Genomic DNA, 25,851 nt, shown 5'->3' with positions numbered 1-25,851 from the left:
TTTGCGGGGAGAGATTTCTCATTGGAACTCCACTGGATATGTGGGGAGGAAGTGTCTGTTACTTTTTCAGTTCCAGACTTCTCAAACAAAAAATGGCTGTATGGAGCTGAGCCCTACTTTAATGACAATTGCTCAAGCCAAGACAGCACTCACTTTTAGACTAAATTCCTGACCATGCAGGGAGTGTAAGAGCTTCCCTCAACTGCTCCTGCTAGTGGAGTGCACTGACCTCTCATTTGGAGATTCCTTCTCACCAGAGTTGTCGACCAGTGTATGTATGGGTATGAGAAATCCTAGAGCTGCAGCTGTGTTCCCACCAAGTACCACGAGGCATGAAGAGCGTGGAAGGTCATCCAACCAAAGCAGTCTGCACTAGGGGCATGAGGTACTAGCACGGAGTGCTCCTGCCTGTCCTGGCCATACTAGACTCCACTTCCCTCTGCAGTGTAGCCCACTGTTCCCATCATGTAGACCTACATCTGTCAGAATGGTCCAACTGAAAGCCAGTTTCCTGAGTACATACTGATGGTCAGGGTGGTTTGCTTTGATGGTGAAGAGCAGAGACTGTTGGAACTTGAAGATATGAAAATGCAGGGGCCTGTGATTATGTCAGCCAAAAGATTGACCTTAAGCCTTCTTCAGATCCTGAGTTCCCCACCATGGCACCTTTGAGCCAGTTGGGAATTTCAGAGTTCTTTTTTCTATCATCTGCTTGTTACAGGGGTCTTCAACTCTCCTGTCTTAAAACTGTGTCATTATGGAGTGACAAATTTTGTGTTAGTGGCACTGATCAATGTTTTCCTTTTCTGTTTTGTTAAGGCTACACATGGGGAGGGCACATATAATTTGGGAATTACTATGGTTACTCTAGAGAATGGGAAGGGCTCGCAAGTTGTTTCGGGGTGGCCTTGTGTGGTTATTCATCTCAGGGAACATTACAGGCAGTTATCTTCTAAACTACAGGTAATTCTCTCAGGTCATCTTTTCATGAGAGCTTAGGCAAACCTCTGTTTGATGACTAGATTATTTGTCTACCATCCTGCATACAGTATACTTAGTTTAATTTATACACAAACAGTAAAAATCAGGAGATTTAGAGAAAGGGTACTGAATAGTTTTTGTTAAATATTCCTTCCAGTTTATATGACAGTGATTATACCTTTCAATGTTACTTCTAGTTCTTGCAAAGCATGCTCACAGACTTAATCTCTGGCAACATTCATGAGAGAAGTTTATTTAGCTGCTACTCTGGGCCAGACGCTATTTGTGAATGTACCTCATCTCCCCCATACAGAGCATTTCTAAGACAGGTACCATCTCATTGTATAAGGAAGCGGTGTGTGGGGGGGGATTAGACAGTGAGTCACTTAGTGGGTTTGCCCCTGTTGTTTATAGTTTTCACTGGGAGCCTCAAGTAACCTCATCCCTGAATCTGTTACCAGGAAAGAACTGTGGGAACCCAGACCTGGTGGCCCAGGCTTTGTGGACAGATTAACCTAGTGTGGGTTCTTGACTCTAACCTCAGTCACTGTGGAAATAAACTGATCTCAGTAAGCCTCAGGGCCCATATTATCACACTGAGGCAATTACTGTAGAGGAAAACACATGGAGCATCCTGTCAAGCACATCATTTCCTCCCTCCTTATTCTTAACAGGAGCCAAGTCTTCTACTGATTTTACCTGTTTTGTTTTTTGTCTTTGTTTCTTAATTAGATGGATCTATACAAGTGAAAAGGACTTAAATGGGAGTAGCTCCTGGGGAATAATCACGACGTACAGTGGAGCTGGCTATTACCTGGACTTGTCAAGAACCAGAGAGGAAACAGCTGCCCAGATTGCTGGACTCAGGAAGCATGTCTGGCTGGACCGAGGAACGCGAGCAACCTTCATTGACTTTTCCGTGTACAATGCAAACATTAACCTGTTCTGCGTGGTCAGGTGTGTTCTCTGAGCTCCATCCTTTCTGCTGGTGGGGAATTGTCTACTAAGCCTATTCGGGAGCTGGGCCATGCAACTATTCCTATGGCTGGCTTGAGGAGGATGTCAGAGATCCAAGCCATAGCAAGTATGAAGTAGAAACCCTCAGGCTCAGAGGGATAAGGATATTTGGGAAAACAAAGGATCCTGCATTTGAACAGCTTACATTCAATAAAAATAAAAGAAATAAGTTATGTATTTTTTTAAATAATATGTAGTATTTTTAAAATAGTTTTAAAATGCATTTATTTATTTGAGAGAGAGAAGGAGAGAGAGAAAGAGAGAGAGAGACAGGGAGAGAGAGAGAGACAGGGAGAATGGATGTACCAAGGTCTCTAGCCATTGCAAATGAACTCCAGTTGCATCTGCCACCTTGTGAATCTGGCTTATGGGGGTGTTGGGAAATCAAGCCTGGGTCCTCAGTCTTTGCAGGCAAGCACCATAACTGCTAAGCCATCTCTCCAACCCCTTTAAAAAATATTTATTTATGTGCAAACAAAGAGAGATAGAGACAACAGAGAGAATGGGCATGCCAGGGCTTCCAGCTGCTGCAAATAAACTCCAGATGCTTGTGCCACTTTGTGCATCTAGCTTTATGTGAGTACAGGGGAATTGAACCCTAGGCAGGTGCCTAACTGCTGAGCTATCTCTCCAGCCCAAGCTATGAAGTATTTTAAATTAGTAAGTGTTGCTTAAAATTAAAAAAAAAAAAAAGTAGAGTGAGGCAAGGGCTAGTCAGTTCCCACTGGATATCTGGTCAGCAACATTCAACCATGGCTCACATGGATTCTCTATATATAGCCAAACAAAATAAGATGACATGTTCTCATGATATCAGTATTTTGCCATAATTTGTCACACTAGATTCAACTCTGATTTAATAATCAGTTGGTTTTTCCCAGTATTTATACTTACCAACTTATGCTGAAAACAGTATCACTTTAAATTAAGTGGCTCTTCATTATTAGAAATGAGTGAAAAAGGTTTCAAGTATTACTATGCATTTCCTAAGGATTCTAGTGAAAACCCAAAGAGGTTAATGTAGAAGGGCAATGCTGATGTCTTAGAAAATGTCTAATTATAGGATGATTGTGTCTGTCACTTCCTCTCTGTGCTTGAAGGATGAACATCATTAAAATAATTACTTGGATCCTCTACACTGCTTTATAAGAAGTGGTTGGCAACTGCAGACTCAAGTATGCCAGAGAAAAATGCCTTGACATACAGAGGCCACGCCCCTCCATCATGAGCTTACACTGAGGCTGTCACTGCTACTCCAACACATTAGACAGGCATGAAAGAACAGAAAAAATTATGAAGAGGCATTCCCATTTGCTGCAGTCCCTGTCTTGATTCAGGCATTGCTGGAACTTATGTGTGTCTTAGAAACTCAGGTTCCTGGTGTGGCCGCTAATGATGCGTAACACCTGCCTGAGGGCGTCTAAGCTCTCAAGTTATAGAGCTAGATATTCTAATCCTAGGTTATAGGAAGGCATTTCTAGCAAGTGAATTATTTAACTTTCTCAGTGTGACACTTGCAAAATGGGAATTTGGTAAGAAAACCCTCAGTTCAGTTGTACTAAAGCAGTAACGATCGGTGCTAAGAGTGTGGATGTAAAACACTCATGGGACTGTTGGAGCCATTAGATGGTTACTGAGTGTCTGAATTACAGTTTCTCCCTTGGGAAGGAGAAAAAAAAAACAGCCTTGATACCAACAAAAGTGCTAATTAGGTGTCACTTAACTACTAGATGAATGAGAGAGTCCTTATCAGGACTGTGTATGTTGCTATATGTGTGTATAATATATAACAAGATATGTATCCTACTTCTCAAGCAGATCAGTAAAGACCTAGAAAGATTGGTTTGTTGATAAACTATTAGTTTTACACACACACACACACACACACACACACACACAGAGAGAGAGAGAGAGAGAGAGAGAGAGAGAGAGAGCAGATGGAGTCCTAGGGTGGAAGTAACTCCTTTGGGACAGGAGGACTTGGAAGTCAGTTTGTTTTACAACAATGCTCCTCCAAGAATGGAGGTGTTAGCCACAATAAAAATGGTTTTCCACTAGCTTAGGTGACTTGTGGTAGAGGAAAAGAATACAAAGCCATGCTTTCTTGACTATATCTGTGCATTTCGGTTTTAAATGTTCTTTTTGCGATGCAGGTTATTGGTTGAATTCCCAGCTACAGGAGGTGTGGTCCCCTCTTGGCAGTTTCAGCCTGTCAAGTTGATCCGCTACGTGACAACTTTTGACTTCTTCCTGGCAGCCTGTGAAATCATCTTTTGTTTTTTTATCTTTTACTATGTGGTGGAAGAAATACTGGAAATTCGTATTCACAAACTTCATTATTTCAGGAGTTTTTGGAATTGTCTGGATGTTGTGATTATTGTGGTAGGTTGGAGAAAAATGCCAAATTCTCTACTATATTCTCTTTTATTTTATTTTCCCTGCTTTATTCTAAAAGCCGGTTAGTAGTGATCTTTGATCTCAGCATTATGAATCTGTGTTTTTGATAATATTTTATTTATTTATTTGAGGGAGATAGTGAGAAAGAGGAGGAGAGAAGAGAGAGAATGGGCATACTAGGGCCTCCAGCCACTGCAAACTACAGGCACATGTGCCACCTTGTACATTTGGCTTTACGTGGGTACTGGGGAATTGAACCTGGGTCCCTAGGCTTTGCAGGCAAGCACCTTAACTGTTGAGCCATCTCTCCAACCCAGTATTGTGGATCTTTAAGCCCAGAAGAAAGTCTATTGTTTCCTTTCATTTATATCAACTTCTGTCTTATATGTATTTTCTCATTTTGTGTGAGGAACCTTTCTGACTAGGAAGCAGACAGACATTTATACTAAACTCTAACTTTTCCACATGGATAAGTATAACCTAATAATTCAAATTTGGCTTTAGCATGCCATATAAGACATGTACATTAAGTAATTATGTTTTTTTGTTAGTGATATTTTAACTGCTCATAAAAATTAATTTATGTTTTTTTGTAAATATGTCAAATTGTGTCAAGAAGACATGGCCTAAAAATGTTTTGAGTAACAGAGAAAACCTCCTGGTGTTTAGAATTTCCTATTCTGAATAGGAAACAAAATTTGTGTTCCTCAGTAGTCAATCTAGTATCATACTGGCCTTGATCCAACTGTCATTTCTAGTGCTTGTCTCTTTTGTTTTCCTTTCATCCAAACTTAATTAACATAATCAGTTCCTTCTCTAGGTTTTAGAGTAAAAGTATAAAATAAAATCTTTGTGTTCAGCAACAACAGATTAACTTTTACTGTGTTTTATACATTTCAACATACCAGAGTGTGCCTATCACAGACTTAACCATTCTGTTTGACATGGCTGTATTACATATTACTATTTGCTTTTCACTGCTCCACCATAGAAATGACTCTAAAGTCTGAAAATATGCCACATTAGCCCATTAGTATTCTCCCTTCCATTAGCTTTCCTATTGAGAGTTATTCTTTTCCCTAACCAAAGTTCAGAGTTTATTAAATATTAAGTCATTGCTCACTAGAAGTTGTGAAATGTAAAAACTGTGTTATTCATATGTGAGGGAACAAATACTTAACACATGAAAAAGAACAATGGGGAGATGTATGCATGGGCACCTATTAGGACCAATAATAATAATAATATAACAGCTCACATTTTAGAGACTAAAATGTTAGGCACGTTTCCAAATGTTTTTCATATAAGAAAGTTTGTTTAATCATTACATTGGTTCTCTTACCTGCTCTGCCTCTGCCTAATTGAGTTGGTACATTTGTGCTTTAGAAAGTGCTTCTACTTGATATATATGTGTGTGTGTGTGTATATATATATATATATATATATATATATATATATATATATATATTACTATAGAATACATACGGTGTGAGACCCCTTGAACTCTAGTGCCTCCCACCTTTCATGATGTTCTTGTAATATTCACACAGTTTGCCCAAATCAAGGTGGCTACTTGATCCACACATTCTGAAAGCATTACCAGTAGGAGAAAGGGTATGCTTACTGGTTTTTCCCAAATATGCCCTCATTTCATTGGACCATCAAGGGCTCTTAAAAAAAAAAACAGCCAGGCCTAAGGGTGCACACCTTTAATCCCAGCACTTGGGAGGTAGAGGTAGGTGGATCACTGTGAGTTCAAGACCACCCTGAGACTATCCAGGTAAGCCTGGACTAGAGTGAAACCCTACCTCGAAAAACCAATTTGTAAGAATTCATCTAAAACCTGACATACCTAAATGATTTTGGAATTATTTCCTATCGTCTTATTTTGTCTCAGCAAATACTCCGATGTCTCCAGGCTTATATCAATCAGCCATTGGTCCTTGTCATTTGTCTTTCAAAAGTCACAGGAAAAACTGAAAAAAGAAGACTTTAAAAGTCTGAATAAATATTGATTGCTTAGCTGCACTGAATGAAAACAGTCGTTTACTCAACAAATGCTCCCTGAGCACCTCCTATGTGCCTGGCATTGTTCCAGGCACTGGAGACCCAGGGATACAGAAGACAGTCATAGCTTCCTCCCTCCTGCAGCTTGTGTTCTGGTTAGAAGGAAGTTCAGCTATGTGGTCACAAAATCTCTGCTTTCTCATTCTCTTTTGGAAGAAAACTCAGAAGGAAAGCTAATGTATTCATATGGTATTGGTTTTGTTTGCATAAAGGACATCTTGAAGAGATAACAAATTACCTCATCAGAGTTGGTAAAGAATTATTATTGGAATTGCTTAACCAACCTGGCTTCTTCATCCCTCCTAGCTGACCCCATGAACAAAGACATTTTCATTGTGTCCCAGAGAGTACAAATAACATATTAAAGCCAGCAACACAAAGTATAAGATTGATTGGAAATCCTTTCTGCATTAAAAAAAAAAAGGAAGATAGTGAGTTTGGCTTTTTTTTTTAGCCATGACTGGCTGCCAGGCAGAAAACATTGCCATTTGAATTTGGGTTTGTTTTATTATCACTTCTTGGGTGTGTGCACACACATGCATTTATTCTCACTGGATTCCTGTTCCTATGGAAATACAGAGAATATGTTGTTCACGCACTTTATGGCCATACTCAGCACTCCACTTTGAGTCACTTTCTTGAGTGCCTTTAGGTGAGTACTACAGTCAGCCCTGTAATCCCTATATTAGTAGGAAAAGTCATCTATGAGGTTATTATATATTTCTAAAGCAATGTGGTAAATATAAATCTTTTGTTTTCCAGTTATCGGTGATAGCTATCATAATCAACATTTACCAAACATCACGTGTGGAGGGCCTACTTCAGTTTCTGGAAGATCAAAATACTTTCCCCAACTTTGAGCATGTGGCATACTGGCAAAGACAGTTCAACAACATAGCTGCTGTCACAGTATTTTTTGTCTGGGTTAAGGTAATTTATTTATTTCAAATTCTGCATGTTAATATATTCTTTTTCTTTTCGCTAACATGAATCACACACAGTATTGGGAAACTTGAATTTGCCTTTTTGGCCAGCCCAGGCTGTTCCATAATTTACATCAAGCACCCTGTGGGACGCTTGTGACCATTCCTACCTTGGATGAGGCTCCTGCTGTTTTTCTTACCATATCCCACTCTGTGAGTTTCCTTTAACACATATTATATGAAACCTTTTCACTGTTCTCTGATCCTGGGGTTCAAGGCTACTCTAACATAGTGGTAGGTCTGAATTTCACCTCCTATGTGTGAGAGGAGATGGAAAGGAACTCAGAAAGAAGTGGAGGTGTGAGGGAGAGAGGAGCTGCCCCAGAAAACAGTGGCTGCAGAAGCCTCCTCAGGAGGCATCCAGAGAAAGTTCCACCCAGAATTGTGACTACCTTAGAAAAGCCCAAGTAGTTCTTGCCCCACTCATTTTCTTCCTGTCCTGAGGTGTAGTGTGCATTTCCCAGAGTATGAAAGCATGGTGGCATCTCACGGACAGTGAGCCTCAATTCTGGAGCTGCAGGAAATGTCAGTCTTTGTGAGGCAGCCACTAGTGAGAATTCACCGTGGAGGCCCTGCCTGCCTGCCTCCAAGTGGCTCCTGGTTCCATGTGCAGTGCACATAATTTAAATGAAGGGTTGGAGGTGGAAGAGGAGGTGGAAAGAATGTAAGAGCCAAAGGAAGGGTAGGACTCCTTGCAGCGTGCTCCTCCAGACACAAAATGGCCTGTATATCCATGACCTCACAGTGCCTGACACCACCTACACAAGACCATCATAATAGGAGGAAAAGATGATGACATCAAAATAAAAGAGAGACTGATTGAGAGGGGGAGCAGACATGATGGAGAGTGGAGTTTCAAAAGGGAGAGTGGAGAGAGGGAGGGAATTACCATGGGATATTGTTTACATTCATGGAAGTTGTCAATAAAAAATAAAATAATAACTTTAAGTGAAGATTAAATTGAAATGCAATTTCAGTTCTTCCTACCCACTAGGCACATTTACGGTGCTTAGTGTTGCCAGTAGCTACTCTGTTGGGGAGTAGAAATAGCAGATCATTTCCACCAGTACAGAAAGTTCAGTTAAGCAACTTCTACTGAAGGCACTTACCAGCAGCTGTGTATTTTCCTGAATTGTTGATGCCTGGAAGGTCTGAGGTTAACTAAAGCACGCAGACTTCATCCTGTGTCTCATACCATTATTCGTTTGCCTACTTGTTAGAGATTAGCCATTGCTAACACATCTAGCCTTATAACATGAATAAGAATTGGGGCTGGAGCTGGGCGTGGTGGCACATGCTTTTAATCCCAGCACTCAGGAAGCAGAGGTAGGAGGATCGCCGTGAGTTCGAGGCCACCCTGAGACTACATAGTTAGGTCAGCCTGAGCTAGAGTGAAACCCTACCTCGATAAACCAAAAAAAAAAAAAAAAGAATTGGGGCTGGTGATGTAACTCATTGTCAGAGCCCTTGCCTGGCACGTATGAGGCCCTGGGTTCCTCCCCCAGCACTGCAGAGTAAGCGATGAATGGGAATTTCCTTTAAGTGACAGCGGTTACAATAACCTTCAGAAGATTGTGTGTGTGTGTGTGTGTGTGTGTGTGTGTGTGTGTACAGAAAGTTTTTTTTTTAAATTTTTGTTTATTTATTTGAGAGCGACAGACAAAGAAAGAGGCAGAGAGAGAGAGGAATGGGTGTGTCAAGGCTTCCAGGCACCTCAAACAAACTTCAGATGTGTGCACCCCCTTGCACATCTGGTTAACGTGGGTCCTGGAGGATTGAGCCTCGAACTGGGGTCCTTAGGCTTCACAGGCAAGCACTTAACCACTAAGCCGTCTCTCCAGCCCCAGAAACAGGTTTCAGAGACCATTAAGTAAAATTCTAGAGATTTCCTTCTAACATGAGCCTGAAGTTACTCCTTTATTTATTGCTTTGCTCCACAGACTGTGACCAATAGAGTCTTCCAGACAGGAATTGTGACTCTGCTTCTAATAATCCCATGCGCTGTTTCACACAATCTTCTACCTGGAGCCACATACGTTGTCCTGCCCACTGGGCTGTGCACTGCAGAGTCTGGGCAGCCATCCTCAGTTCCTTGTCTAGAACAGGCTTCAGTGGGACTCAGTAGGTTTATTCTTCCTTCCTTTTATTTTAGTACTTTTGGGGAAAAACATTACTACTCATTTTTTAAAAATCACATTTAGACTTGTTTTTACTATATTTTAATTGTGATACAAAGTGGAAGCAAATGAGACAGAAGCACTGTTCTGCCCACTGCTGTATTTTCAGTTCCAAGGACAGCGCCTGACACCAATCAGGCACTCAGCCAATGCACACTTTGAATGATAATATAGATGTAGGGTTTGAAAATGGGAAAAGGGGAGTCATTTCACTTCTATTCTTTTCTTTCTGATAGATATACATTACATAAACTAAGTACACTCACATTGCTGTATGACCATCAGTGCTATGCATTACCAAACATTTTTACTTGTTAATTTGTGAGAAGTAGAGAAAGAGAAAGAATGGAAATGGACATGCCAGGGCCTCCAGCCATTGCAAAGGAACTACAGAAGTACACACCACCTTACACATCTGGCTTACATGGGTCCTGGGGAACTGAACCTGCGTCTTCAGGTTTTACTGGCAAACACCTTAACTGCTCAGCCATTTCTCAAGCCCACCAAATGTTTTTATAATCATAAAATGAAATGTTGTATCCTTAATCATCACACTGTGGTTTTGGCCCAGACAATTTAACTACACTAAGTTCCTCACATAAATAGAACCATATAACATTTGAGCTTTTGCATCTACTTCATATTGCTTGGCATGTTTTCAAAGTTTATGTTATAGCATGTATGAAATTCCATTCCTTTTTATGGTGGAAAGATGTTCCATTGTACGTGTATACCACATTGTATTATCCATTCATCTGCTGTTGTCCCTTTCTTTCCAGCTCTTCAAATTCATCAATTTTAATAGGACTATGAGCCAGCTCTCCACAACTATGTCTCGGTGTGCCAAAGACCTCCTCGGCTTCACCATTATGTTCTTCATTATTTTCTTGGCCTATGCTCAGTTAGCATACCTTGTTTTTGGTACACAGGTTGATGACTTCAGCACATTTCAAGAATGTATGTAAGTATCTATGAAATCAACAGGAGAAGTTTAATTAGCAACATCCCTGTCTTTGCAGCAATTCATTTTGCTCATTCTATTTGACCACCAAATGTTAAAAATAGTTCTTTAAAGTAAGAATTACCTACCTGTTCCACAAACATTGCCTTACCAAAGAAAACGAGGTATTCTGAAAGGCTGATGGTTAAGAAAGCAGCCCTCAAGTAGTAAGCTTGTTGGAACAGCCATAGGAAGTCAGTGCTGTACCAGAGGTCTCTGAACAGGGGTACAGATGGGATTTGTTTTAATGGAAATAGAGCTCATTGGTAGAATGCTAGGCCTAGATTCATCCCCCTTCTCTGCCTCACCATCAAATAAAAAGATAAATATTTGTATTTTCATTTCTGCATTTGAACTTATTTATAAGAAAAATATGTTTCTAATATTCTATAAGAAAAGAAAGTACATGGATTTTTAATCTTTTTCAGTGTCCCCAAATATACCACAACCCCCACCACCACCAATTAGTATTGTGAATCAGATTTCTGTGCCAATCACAAAGAAGTTAGTAGGAGGAAAGGGGAAGGTCATGATAATGAAACTTAATATGGCTTTGTGCTAGTCAGTCATGCTTGTTGATAAAAGTCAAGAATGGAGGTGATTTCATACCCAGTTGCCTTGACCTCATTCCACATGAATGTGACAATACTGGATCTCTGAACCATACGTTCTTCACCATCTTTCAACATGCTTTTTATTTTGTTTTTCCTTTGTTTTTATTTTAACTCCAGACCCAGAAACACCATTGGGAAAATTTATCTACCATATTTTAGTGAGATTAGGTATTATCTACTACTTTTGTAATATTCCAACAATCAGATTTTATAGTATGTAGAAATAGCATATGTAATATGAAAGTATGTTATCATTCCAGAAGGGATCAATTGATGAAACAAGTAGCAAGATTTTTTTCCAAAGAGATAAACAGTTTTCCGTTACATGATGGCTGTATACAACTACCAAAATATGTCCTAAGATAATAAGTCATCTTTAATAAATGTTACATCTACTGCTGGACATTTTTTGGCTTTGTATTGTGGTGTGATGTTTTGTTTTTGTAGCTTCACTCAGTTCCGTATCATTTTGGGTGACATCAACTTCGCGGAGATTGAGGAAGCTAATCGCGTCTTGGGACCACTGTATTTCATTACCTTTGTGTTCTTTATGTTCTTCATTCTTTTGGTATGTATATTTTGTTGTTAATGAGGTGATTTAATCTTTACACACGTAAAACACCATCTTCTCTTTTCTCATGCTAGATTACCTATCATTTCCGTTAAAGACACAGAAAATAGAAAAAAATGCTGATTTTAGAGAACAATTTTTTTCACTGATTCACATTTTTGTGCTTTGATTATTTACTTTTCCCATCATCTTTCATGTATCCATATGTGTGGCCAGTCATTGTAAAAAAAAATGATAACAAGCACATACTTCTAACGTTTGCTAAAATGACAGTTTGCCTCAGTAGTATAAGGTGCTTACCTGCTTTTTTTGTTTTTGTTTTTGTTTTGACACATTCATTTCACTTTCATAGTAGCTCATTAGCATGACTTCCTATTTCTCACATTTCTTTGAGAAAAATAGGAACTGACAAGTAACAGAACTAGGATGTCAAAAGTAGTAGTTTAGTGAATTATTGTATGTAAAAAATTAGGAAATTTTTTCAATTCATATACTAGCTGCAAAGAACTGCCTATATTAAATTTCAAAGCAATATATATTAGGAATTTCTTTCAAAATATTTATAATATCCTTGATCCTCTTGTTTAGGAACAAACTAACTTAACATTTTGCTATAAGTTAGTTAATCATTTACATATTCTACTTGTCCACTGAGAAAGTGGGAAGTGATGTTTGCTTAACCTAGGGAGGGGCATATTCCATCTAAACACCCCTTTGAGACTTTTCATTTATGGAAAGCCATCTGGAGAAAATAACAGAATTGTTTCATTTTCTGTAAATTTCCCTTCTGAAAGTTTGAGTGATCAGGTTTTCAGGAACATAGTGTCACAACTCCAAAGCCCGTCCAGGCATTCCTGGTTTGGTGGATGGTATTTACTGAGTATTCAGTATCTGTGGGTAGGACCAAAGGAGTGGCAGGATCCTGTAATTCTCTCCCTTCATGCCTTGCTTATTTGTATGTATAATGGCTGATTTTTAAATTAACTCTTCAGTAGACAGCTCCATGCTGTTGGGATGAATCTTCAAACCACACACAATTTATGGAAGATAAGGGATTATTTAAGGCTTACACATCCAGGGGAAGTTCCATAATGGGAAAAGAGAGAAAACCCACCACCAAAAGCAAGAGCAAAACCTGCAGCCAAATCGCAGGAAACCCTGGTAGAACTCACTCTGCATACCTTAGGCTAGAATTCAGACCCCTCTCTTCTCCCCTCCAAACAAGAGCCAGCCTGCTAGAGGCAGAAGCTGCAAACTCAATTTTAATAACACCTGAGTCTATTGGGGGACATAAATTCAAGCTATCACAACCCTGTTAAGTGTCCTCTTCCTGTTACATATTAATGAAAAACTAGGGATCAGTAGGTCTTTGTTACACTATAACATGGAGAGTACTTTGGATTCTGGGTCATCTGTCTAAGGCTTTAAAAACAAACAACCAAAAAAACAACAAGAACAAGTACTGAGAGTCTGCAGTGGGTTCTTCATTTGGTCTCTGGCCACCTAACATGCTCAGTGTGTTAATCCACCCATGAGGCACACAGTTATATTGCTTTGAAATGCACAAAGCAGAACTTGTTTGAACATGAGGCTGTAGTAGGCAACACTTTCTAGGTTATTGTCATTTTATTAGATCAATCACCAGCACATGGCAGAATCTCTTAGTTTTTGTCTTTATACTAAAATAATGTTTATGCAAGTGCACCAAAAGGGGCTTATGTCCTTGAACAACCTAGATATGGATAGGTAGATGATATAGGGTGATATAAGCACAAATTTCTCTCTTCAGGAAATAAGCTGAGTGTAGATCTGACTTTCTTTATGAACTAACTGCTGGAGTTAATTTATTGCCCTTCCACAGGAAGGTCTCCTAGTACAGAGGGCCAACCGACAATGAGGTGGTTTTTGTGAGATAGGATGGGTAAAAAGAAGAGCAGTTTCCTCTCCTACCTTGAAGTCTTTCTCAACCATTGACTACTTTTTTCAAAATTTCCTAGAATCCATATTTTTATCTATTTGAGCAGAGATAGTAGGCGTCATTCAGCAGTTAGCACTTAGCATTTGGAAACAGAAGTAGAGTTAGAGGCCTGATACAGGAGAGTACAAGTCAAAGATGACATTCTGAAATTATTGAGGCTTGGAGTGGAATAGGACTATGTGAACTGACCTGTATTCTGTTCTAAAGTCTAGTACCAAGTCTTAAACATATTCTCCCTTAATTGATAGAGACTTAGTACCCCACAAAAATGAGACCTTAGTGTTCCACTGGAAATCATTGAATAAGTATTGCTTGAACCACTATCTTTCTATACACACACACATGTATAATGCATACTGTATATCATGTTTAGTGCATATTATACATCATGAGGTATTCTTAAATAACTGAAGGAAGCCTGGAGAGGAAAGACTAAACTTTTTCATGATTACTATTCTGTGGACTTGTGGGGAAAACAGATATAATTAAATACACCACTGTATAGTTATAAACCACAGTTAGTAGATACAAAGGAAAAACATGCAGAAGAGTGATCTGATGCTTGGGTGTGTGATGCTTTGAGAAGGTGTGTGGGAATTTCTACTGAGAAGGGGAAGTCAGGAAAGAGGACTGGACATTGGTGGATGACAGCAGCTGTAAATGATGTGACACTTAACCCATGTTAGAGCCTGTCCTGAGCACAGCAGAGATTATCTCATGAACCCACATAAGTGCTTTGTAAGGGGGGCACTGTTACCTTTTCTATTTTATAAATACAAACCAAATCCTAAACCCAAGGCTTTAAAAAGTTAGGTAACATCTTGTTGGTAGTGCTAGACTTGCTGGTAGGTGAAGCTTGGGGAGGTTCCAGAAACAGAGGAATCTGACAAAGACTGCTGCCCAGTGTTTCCAGGTTTTGGTGAGAGAATTCCAAGACAAGACCAAGTAAGGGATAGGAAGTTTTTGTTTTTGTTTTACAGAGGAGAAGGGGTGAGTGTGGGGGGCACTTCTCAAGAAAGTTATACTTCAGAGCTTTTGTCTTGGGTTTTAGTCTAAGTCTACAATTTGTAGTACAAGGTGACATAGGCTTTGCTTTTTGTTAAAATAATTTGAGAAAGAATATTTTATTGTTGCATCAGAATTCAAGTTAGAATGTCAGACATGATATCTACAGTTATTTTTCTTTTAACACAAAGCCCAATTGGATAGTTGTTGAGTATACATATAGATGCTATGTGCTTTGTAGGGTATTTATTTTATTTTTTTTTAATTTACATTTCTTCTTGTTTTTGTTGTTGCTTGGGTTTTGCTCATTTCTTTGACCCCCTACTGATTCCCTGCCTATCCTTATTTCACCTAGAACCCACATTTGCTTTACTCCAAGGTCTCCATCTTTTCTACAAACTTTCCTTTATCTTTATACTAGGCCTACTCTATGCCTATTTGCAAAGGCCATTCATCTCTTTTGAATGGAAATCTCAAATATTATATGACAAAATTCGGAATGAACAGAGTTCTGCTTGTCTAAGGTAACTGTTGAAACTTAAAAGAGCTCTTTGGATTTCTCTACAGTACTTACACAAAATGTTTTAGATGTAGAAAATTATGTAAACAATAATTATATCATTTGTAGATAAATTAACATTTTGTTACCTTTTATTATTTATTTGTATAAAATATATCATATATGGCATGTCTTAGAATGTATTAAGTCTGGAGGTATGGCAACAAAACTTAGTGACTTCATAATGATTCTCACTGTGCATAAGCATGAAGAGAAAGACATATGTCAACTATTACATTGATGTTACCAAAATATATTTATGTTTCATCCTTTGATTTTCAAACAGAACATGTTTTTGGCCATTATCAATGATACTTACTCTGAGGTGAAATCTGACTTGGCTCAACAGAAACCTGAAATGGAACTCTCAGATCTTATCAGAAAGGTAGGGTAATCCCTAACTCCCAGAAATTCCTTTATTTTCAATATAAAATGAGTAGTATATCACTTTTCCAAAATTCAACATTGATTGAAATTGCTGAAAGAGCAGTTTGCTATATTTCAGTGGTAATTTAAATGTGATGGGTATGCTGCTAGCTAGGACTTAAATTCTGGGAAATCTTTATGTCCTTAATTCAAGTCTCAATGATCTCTTTTCTTTCTTCTTAACTCTTAATTGCTCAGAGCTTAAGAGTTCAGAATAAACTAAGAGGGAATATTCTATATAAATACTTCCAGCTCTTCCATCTTAGTTACCATTTAAACAAGGAAAGGGTTTTAGGGCAAAGTGATTAGTCATTGCCTTTTACTCCTTCCAAAGCAGTTGTAAAAAGTCCAAGGAGAAATTGAGGATATATCCTACATCCAAATCTTTTCAGAAAATGCATAGTTGTTAAATAGAAGAGCAGGACAGGAAAATAGGGCAGCTTTGTTCTCTCACTGGGAATTCTTCATTCAAGAATCAGACTTATAAAAGAACTGAAGAGGCCATGTGAAGGATAGAGTTTGTTCCCTGCTTTGATACTGGTAAGATGGAGTGGACTCCTCACTGATTTTCAGTTGTTCAAGATTTAGCACAGTTATGCAATAAGGAAAAAGTTCTTATGTCCACCATCTTGGATTCTGCACCGCAGCTGGTTGCATTTTCTTAACATCCAGGTTAAGCCCCCTGCACTACAGATTGGTATGTGCAGGGTAGTTATTGTAATTTCATTATGTAACACCAGGCTCTCAACAAGCTCAGATTTGTGTTGCTATCATGTATTAACTGTGGGTCACAGCATAGAGTACAGGCTCCCCTGCTAGCTATTCAGTTTACAGGTCAGTACCTAAGTGACCTGTCCACACTCAGTGACCAGGGTGTGACACTTTGTGGGATGTGGCTGACTGGTCACTGGACATCTGTTGTTCATTTTATGCACCACAAAGCATATAGGGTTGCTTCCTTGTCTGCCAGTGAGAAAGCCATCTAACATTTTAATAAAATGTATGATTGAGAAACAGATGCACCAGAAAAGATAGCACATAAAAATGATAACATTGGGGCTGGAGAGATGGCGTAGCGGTTAAGCGCTTGCCTGTGAAGCCTAAGGACCCCGGTTCGAGGCTCGGTTCCCCAGGTCCCACGTTAGCCAGATGCACAAGGGGGCGCACGCGTCTGGAGTTCGTTTGCAGAGGCTGGAAGCCCTGGCGCGCCCATTCTCTCTCTCTCCCTCTATCTGTCTTCCTCTCTGTGTCTGTCACTCTCAAATAAAAAAAAAAAAAAATAAAAAATAAATAAATAAATAAATAAAAATGATAACATTGGAAGAAAAACATATATCATATGTAGAAGAAATAGCTCTGTGTGGGAATGTGAATATGGCTACCACTGAAGAGATCCAGGTAAACAGCCAAAAGAACCTAGTGAAGGCCAGTTTATCAAGAAGTAAGGGATACACATTGTAATGAAATGTGCTGTTCCAGGTGGGGGATACCAACAAATAAGCCTCATAGTGAAGTAACTTTTATTAATTAGAGATATTGTCCAGTAAGGAATAGAAAAAATAGGAAAAAAATGGAAACTTACTTATATTAAGATTAGAATATGACAGTTCACCAACACATAGAAAATATGTTTAGTTCATATTAGGTAATACAATAAAATATATTATTTTAAGTATTGATATTAAAGATAAACACTGTTTGATCTACTCTGCATAGTTTTTTTCTTTTACAAGAAAGAAAATACTTTAATTTTCAATATTCTTAATGTTTTCTTTCAGTGTATTGGTTTAGAATTTTTATTTCCCTATAAATTTATAATTGACATCAAGGAAGTTTTTAATGTTTTAGTAAAAGTGTTAAAGGCCGTAGAACAATTGAAATGTTGTTGGTTATATAGTTTACACAGTTACAACCTATGCGGTCACTTTTACAGTCCTGTTTACCATACCAAAAACAAAACAAACACAACTATCTCTCTTTTATTTTTGCAGTGCTGGGGAACCAACCCATTGCCTCCCAATTGCCTGGCAAGTGCTCTACCACTGAGCTACTTCCCTGGCCCTGCTTCTAGTTTATTATTTAAAAGTCCTCATCTTTATTTTACTGGCTTTTAAATAAAAACATATCCATGGCCTAGATTTCTTGGTATTCTCTGGACCTGTTGCAATTTCTATACATTCTGGGGGACAAAATCCTGTATTTGTGGAATTCTCATTGGAGACACTTAAAGTTGAATATATGTATTAGAAAAAGTTATTTCCCAATTTATTAAAAGATGCTTACTCTTTTCATCTAATTCCTCTACAGGAGTTTTATGGAAACTGTAGATATATCCATTATTCATTCACCAACACATGATTTCTGAGGAGTTACTTTTAGCCAAACACTGACTTGCAGTAGTTACTAGTAAAATGGAAAAACAAAGCAAATTTAAAAGGAGAATAAGCTAAATAAAACCTTTCTTATTTTTCCAATAGGGCTACCATAAAGCTTTAGTCAAACTAAAACTAAAAAAAAATACCATAGATGACATTTCAGAGTGTCTACGGCAAGGTGGAGGAAAGTTAAACTTTGATGAGCTTCGACAAGATCTCAAAGGGTGAGAGTGACATTTCTGGGAGCCTTGGGAAGTCTTATTGTAAATATAAATTCTTGGTGACCAGGGTGCTACTGGCCCAAGTACTAATGGAGAGACACTTTTTATAGAGGCAGGTTTTCTTCCTGCAACATGCAGTAAGAGGAAGATTGCCCCCATTTGTGATTTCTCCCCTTCCACCTACATTTTGATATGTCAGTGTTTGGGTTGGTCCAAATGAGTTCATCTGAATCCTTTCAAATTCAGGAAGGGGCATACTGATGCAGAAATCGAGGCCATATTTACAAAGTATGACCAAGATGGAGACCAAGAGCTGACTGAACATGAGCACCAGCAGATGAGAGATGACTTAGAGAAGGAGAGGGTGAGTAGTTCAGGAGACCATGATTGGATTCAGTACCCACAACCCATGTACTAAACACCACATGATTCTGCCCCCACTCCCAGTATATATCCATTTCCTGTTTGCCCAAGACCTCAGTAAAAAGTTTTGTGAGATCTTGGTACTGCTTCTCATTTGATGACCCTATGTTCTTCAGGAAGACCTGGACTTGGAACATAGCTCTTTACCACGTCCCATGAGCAGCAGAAGTTTCCCAAGAAGCCTGGATGACTCTGAGGAGGATGATGATGAAGACAGTGGACACAGCTCCAGAAGGAGGGGAAGCTTCTCCAGTGGAGTTTCTTATGAAGAGTTTCAAGTGTGAGTTTAAACATTTTGACCTAGCATGAGTTGCCCAAAATAAGTGAGATGAAACAGTCATGATGTTAGAAATTCAGTCCTGTCTATGACTAATCACTTTTTAAAAATTTGTTCTTATTAACAACATATTTTGTATGGATACATCATCTTTTAGTACCCTCTTTTCCCTCTTCCTGCCCTCATTTTGCTGGGGACCCTTCTCACTGGGGTTGCTGGTATTCCCCACGGGGTTGGGGGTTATGCATTATGGGAGCAGGAGTCAGTTTTTAGGGAGAGGCAATCCCTCTGGGCATGATGTCTCAACCTGTGGTTCTTACAATCTTTCTGCTCCCTCTTTTGAAAAATTCCCTGAGCCATGGTGGGTGTCATCACATATTTTAAATATATTTTATTGTTTTTTTTCTCTTCATAAAAGAATTCATTGTGGGAAAATTAGCAAATAAACAAAAGCAAATGATCCATTAATGCCATTCATGTTCCTTCCAACAAAAATATCTTAGTATTTTAGTGTGTCTCCTTTCAGATGTGCTTGTCAATGTGTGGTAGAAGGAATTGAACAAACACCAGGCCCAGATGATACTCTAAAACACAATTTCTATTGTATAAGCTTTACCAGGCAGACAGCATGACCCAGAGTCTCCTCCTAATCTACGCAGCCATGCCCTGCTCCTTTATGTTATCTGGTTTGTGCAGAGCCATGTCACAACAGCCCTGAAGGAACAGCTTTCTGTTCTACATTTGTACATTCTCATCACTGATTTATTGCTAAAGAATTTTTTGTTTGTGCCCCAAAATCATGTAATCTTTGAAACATGTAACCTGCCAATAGTATAACAAGTTCAAGATGATGTCAGGCTGCTCGTTACTGTCTATAAAACCCTTGACGTATCAGAGCTCAGTACTCAGGCTCTGGAAGTTATTCCCAAGTCCCTGTCAAAATAAATAAATTTTCTGATTCTGCACTCTATTTCTGATGCCATCTCTGTGTAACTCGGTTTCCTATAACAAATGTTTTTATATAGTCTGCCCTTGAGAAGAATGGATACTCTGTTGTTGAAAGGAGGGTTCTGCAGAAGTTAGCTGTTCAAATTTCCTATTTCCTTATTGGTCTTCTGCTTGCTATTCTGCTTTGGAAAGTGAAGTGATCATACCTCTAACTACTGATTAAATTATCTATTTAGCTCCATTCTGGATGGTTCTACTTTGTTTTCTTTGGAACTCAATTTTTAAGGATATACATATTTATAACATGGATTTCTAAAATATTGAATCTATTTTCATTGTCTTAGACATTTTCTTTTAAACACTTTTTTGTTTGAATAACTATAGACACTAATTTCCTTATATTTGCTTTTTTTTGTTGTATCTTTTGCTGACCTGTTACTTTCAACGTATCTGTATCTTTGAAAATAAAGTATGTGTCATGAAGGCATAACATTAGGTCTTCCTTTTTTCTTTGTTAATCTGTCTTTTGATTAGATTCTTTGACTACTTGTATTTTGATATTATTGATGTGGTTAGATTTATATCTGCTTTTTTATTTCTTAAGGAATTCCCCCCTTACTTCTTCAGTTTTTTGGGGTTTTTTGTACATTAAGTGCATACTTCCTAGTGTAATATTTTAGTGCTTACAGCCCAAATTTAATTGTCCAGTAACCATGTGAAGCCAGGTGCACAAAAGGACTCATGCATCTGGGTTTCCTTTGCACAAGGCAGGAGGCCATGGTATGCACATTCATATTCTCTTTCTCTCTGTCTTTCTCGCCATCTCTGTCTCCCCTCACTCATAAGCAAATTAAGATAATAAAATAACATATGTTGTTGGTTTTAATTTTGTTTTTACAGGAGTTTTGTAGGTATTCTTAGTGGTTGCTTTAGGACCTCACATACATAATTTATGAGAAACTATTTAGTTATATGAACTTAACTCCATGAAATACGGTAATATGGCTCTTTTCCCTGATCCCCCTTTTTGTAATATACATTATAATACATATATGTTTGGGTGCTTCAAATATGTATATTACAAGTCTATCGTACTGTAACTATTATGGGGTTTTTGTCTGAAAAAAGCTAAGAGAAGAAAGAAGGAAAAAGTATATTTATAGAATTTGCAATCTTTATTTGCCATTTGATTATCTTCATTTATCTTTTGGGCTCAGGTTATCATCTCATCTAATTTTCTTCCTATAGTGCAACTTTGCTCCTACCTATCTCCTTTGCTAAGGAATTGCCAAATATATTACACTTGTACATGTTACAAGCCAACAATTTTATTACAAGTCTTACCTAGTTACTTTTAAAGCCAATGAAGAAATAGGATTTATACTCTATTTTACACAAACACATCATCACCTTTACCAGTGTTGCCTATTTTACATGAGGATCTAATTACTGTGATCTAATTTCAGCATGAAAGTTTACTGCAGCACTTCTTGTAAAGTAGCTTCACAAAACACCAATCTGCCTGTCTGTCTTTCTCTGATAAGGAATAAAAAACTGTTCATCTAATGAAGACTCTGTACATGATAAGTCAATGTTCTCTTGATGCTCTCAATTTTCTTTTTGTGGATCTTTTTATATCTTCACTAGGTATGTCTGGATGCATACCTCTGGGCTTATCCTATTTGCAGCTTTCCAAGTATCTTGATTTTTCAGTTTTTCATCAAACCTGGGAAGCTCTCATTTTTGTTTCTGTAGTTTAGTTGAGTTTTGATTAAATAATTTTCATTTGATACTTGCCTTTAAGAACATTTTTAGATATTTAAGTGATGAAATGTTTAAAAATAATTTTCAGCTGGGCATGGTGGAACATGCCTTTAATCCCAGCACTAGGGAGGCAGAAGTAGGAGGATCGCTGTGAGTTCAAGGCCACCCTGAGACTACATAGTGAATTCCAGGTCAGCCTGGGCTGGAGCGAGATCCTACCTTGAAAAACAAAACAAAATAATAACAATAACTTTCAATAGTTTTAGATATTTCATCAGTAAGACAGTCTACCGAACATTTGTGCTATCATTTGAGAAGGTGTCTCCAGGGCATGTATCTCAAGTGACAGAGCATTCACTTGCCTAGCATGTGCAAGGCTTTTAGTTTAATCCCTGCTACCATAAGTTGAGAGAGAGAAAAACTGGAAGTTGCCCCCAGTTTGCATGGTCTGACACATTTACATATATTTTTTATTTGAAATAATGGGCTGATAAATAAGCATCCTGTTTCCTGCTTTTCTCACTGTATTATGAACATAATTTCATTAAACATAACACTATGATTTCTGGTGTCACTGTACAGTTCCATTGTATGGGTGAGCTAGGACTTATTTAAATAATCTCTTACAGCTGTTTAGCATAGTCATTGTTCACTGATGGCATTTGAAAAGCAACAATCTGATGAATAGATATGTTGCCAAAAATTATGTGTAAAGCTTTCCTTTAAATTAAAGCACATATGACTAAAGGGATGGATTTTCAGATACAGTGCTCACAGGCAGGAAAGTTGGGCCAGTTTTCACTCCCACCAGCAGCTTAGAAGAAGAGCTTGTCTCTCATCTTGTGACCATGTAGGAAGTGTTTCAGATTGTCATATTGTTTAGGGTAAAAACGATGTATCAGTACTTGCATTTGGAAATTCACTCAATTTGAAAAGACAGTTACCAGGTAATCTTGGCTCTTCCTACTGTCCTTTCCTACAGACTGGTAAGGCGAGTGGATCGCATGGAGCATTCAATCGGCAGCATTGTGTCCAAGATCGACGCTGTGATTGTGAAGCTAGAGATCATGGAGCGGGCCAAGCTGAAGAGGCGCGAGGTGCTGGGGAGACTCCTGGATGGGGTGGCTGAGGTAAGTGGTCATGACCCTAAAATACTTGACTGGAGGACAGGTATTTATTGATAAACAATGTACAGTTAGGCTACCTTTTCTATTGGAAGTACTGAGGAAGAGTACGATGTTTAGAAAGTTACTTTATATGCATACACAATGTTGTTTTCATTCACTCTCATTTTCAGACTTTTCTTTCCTGAGACAGAAACATTCTTCCATTTCATAAAATATAACTGTAGTCACATTGTGTAACTTTTACTCCAGGATTCTTGTCTTCCTCCATAAATGCAGATCAAATGATAATCTGCAGGTGTGACCCTTTATACCATATACAGCCTGCTGGTCCTGCCATCCCTGTGGGATACAGTTAACAGAACAATTCCTCCAGAGACTGAAGATTATTACTTTTATTTGCTCTCTCTCCAGTCTTATCTAACCAATAGTAGATAATTTGGCCACAGATTTTCTATGGCAGTTTTTGTGTGGAGAGTACGCAACACTCATCCAACAACTCTGTTTTCTTTGTTTGTCAGGATGAGAGACTGGGTCGTGACAGTGAGATCCACAGGGAGCAGATGGAGCGGCTGGTGCGGGAAGAGTTGGAGCGCTGGGAATCTGATGATGCAGCTTCTCAGGCAGGGCATAGTCTCGGGGCGACAGTGGGACTCGGAGGTCAGCCTCGCCCCAGAAGCTCTCGCCCTTCCTCCTCTCAGTCCACAGAGGGTCTGGAAGGAGGAGGTGGAAATGGAAGTGCCAATGTCCCTGTGTAAAAGTCCTTGTGTGCTAATGTGTGCGTTCCTGAAGGGGTGATTGCTGAGAATTGCCATGACAAGTTACAGTATTTATATGCTCTGACTACATTATGATGCTCATCTCTGTGACAGATTGTTAATCTTCTGCACTTTAATTTATTTTATATAAACTTTACCCATGGATCAAAGAAGATTATTTTACTTTTTCTCATATGAGAAATCTGTATGTAAATATTGAGTTCAGAAACATTGAAAAATATATTGAGAGGTATGCCCACATTGCTACCCTGCCTGAATCTTCTCAGGTGACAATGAAGTTGCCTTTTAAAGCTAGAAGAAAACTGTTAGAGGGCTTCTGAGTTAACTTTCAGCTACATAAGACATACTGTCATTTTTATCCAATGTGCCAAGGGAAAGTTGGGGCATTTCTTTCCACTCAGAGGCAACTGGTATGGTGGCTTAATACATAGTTTTCTTCTGAGAAAAGAGTCTTTGATTTCAACCACCTGTCAGGGTGAACTTTTCTTTTAAAATGAAGTAGAAATAAATCCCAAACCCTAGCAGGGGTGTATGGCCATTATGCTAGAGTTTGTATGGATGGCTGAGATAAATGTTAAGTAATATGCTTTTTTTGTTACTGTCTCATGTCTTTAGGACTAATTATATCACTTAATTTTTATGCTATTTCAACCTGGTTTAAAATCAACTAAGAAAATCCCCTAAGATCAATTATAAGATTAAATGTGAGAGATTAGAAGGAGTCTTAAACTGTCACTGTTTTTTTCCCTATCATTTGTTGTCATAGAAATTTCTTCCTTTATTTCTTCCCAATGTGTCTCAATCCATTTGCAACTGAATTTAATAATTAACCAGTAGGTCAAACATTAATTTGAGTATACAATGAAAGTGTTAATACAGCCAATATATGCATTGATAGGAAGTTTTTAAATGCATAAAGCTTTGTAAGACTACAGAATTTAGTTTTTATATAGAATATAGCTCTTAAATATTCTTGATCTTATATTAGAAAATAGAATGTATGATGCAAATTTAGTTCAAAAAAAAGTAAGGAGGCTTTACTATTAAAAGGTCATCCATTATCAGAAGGAAGTTAGCCCAAAGTTGATTATCAGTGGTGGTTTTCATTTGGAGAAAGTCTCAATACATTGATTTCCCAATAAAAAAGAAAAGTGTAGGAGCTGGAGAGATGCCTCAATGGTTAAAGGAACTTGCTTTCAAAGCCTGACAGCATGGGTTCAATTCCCGAGTGCCCATGTAAATAGCCAGATGCACAAAGTGGTGATTGCGTCTGGAGTTTGCAGTGGCAGGAGGCCTTGGTGTGCCCAAGCTCTCACTCTCTGTCTGCTTCTTCCTTCCTGCCTGCCTTTCTTTTCTTCTCTCTTTCTCTCTCTCAAATAAATAAATATTTTAAAAATAAATGTATAAAATTTAAAAAGTATTGAGTAACCTGACCTTTAGAAAGACCAGAGGACAAGATACCTTGCAGTGTTAGTAAGTAACCCTCAGCTGAAACAAGTAGAAGAGCCCTGTTTTTCTGTTCTGTACCTTACATTCACAACTTACTCACTTAATTCATAGTATCAGTTAAACCTCCAAGAAAGGGAAGAGCAGACAAGCCTTTCTAGGTCAGCAGAAGTGAAACATTCTAAGTGTCCTTTAGTAAGCACTCCCCATTTCTATCTTATTCTTTTTTGAATATGCAAAAGGTACTAAAGTTGAAATTCCAAAGGTATTGTGTGTATGTATTTATGTATGTGTACTATGTTGTTAACATGTAAACAAACTTCAATTTGAAGTGCATTCATTAGGTGGTATCCATGTGTATTGACTATGTGCCATATATCGACTATGGTCACTAGAACATCTTTTTTGATGCTTTTTATTGTCCTATTTTTCATTTTATTTGTAAAAATTCTACAGAATTTTTTTCCCATCCATAAGTTCCGTATGTCTTCATTAATCTTGGAGGATTCAGTCCTGTTCTTTTTCCTATTGTCTGTTCCTCTGTGTTGCTATAATGAAGATACTACATATACCAGTCTCTTGACAATCAAGAATTTCCGAATTGTAATGACGTGCACTTTACTTCTTAATAAAGACCTGACTCAGTACCACATGTATGCATTTTCTACTTCCAGATAGATAGGGTTGGGTGATTTGCCTTTTATCAGGAGATTGAATAA

At 38.3% G+C, this 25,851-nt stretch overlaps 1 protein-coding gene across 1 annotated transcript in view; it reads left to right on the top strand.

Annotated features, from left to right (window-relative positions):
- Pkd2 (polycystin 2, transient receptor potential cation channel) overlaps nt 1-24,935 on the top strand; it is a 42,762-nt gene extending 17,827 nt beyond the window's left edge. The window contains exons 5-15 of the mRNA XM_045143767.1: nt 1,714-1,938; nt 4,152-4,380; nt 7,225-7,392; nt 10,402-10,583; nt 11,684-11,804; nt 15,636-15,734; nt 18,253-18,374; nt 18,618-18,735; nt 18,911-19,074; nt 22,766-22,913; nt 23,429-24,935. Of these exons, the coding sequence (XP_044999702.1) occupies nt 1,714-1,938; nt 4,152-4,380; nt 7,225-7,392; nt 10,402-10,583; nt 11,684-11,804; nt 15,636-15,734; nt 18,253-18,374; nt 18,618-18,735; nt 18,911-19,074; nt 22,766-22,913; nt 23,429-23,665 (1,813 nt within the window). The 3' untranslated portion in view covers nt 23,666-24,935. The remainder of the gene's footprint in view (nt 1-1,713; nt 1,939-4,151; nt 4,381-7,224; nt 7,393-10,401; nt 10,584-11,683; nt 11,805-15,635; nt 15,735-18,252; nt 18,375-18,617; nt 18,736-18,910; nt 19,075-22,765; nt 22,914-23,428) is intronic.
- Nucleotides 24,936-25,851: the final 916 nt, after the last annotated feature.

Source organism: Jaculus jaculus, chromosome 2, assembly GCF_020740685.1.
Source record: "Jaculus jaculus isolate mJacJac1 chromosome 2, mJacJac1.mat.Y.cur, whole genome shotgun sequence".
Lineage (NCBI taxonomy): Eukaryota > Metazoa > Chordata > Mammalia > Rodentia > Dipodidae > Jaculus > Jaculus jaculus.
Note: the sequence above shows the minus strand (reverse complement) of the source record. Positions and strands in the feature narration are given on the sequence as shown.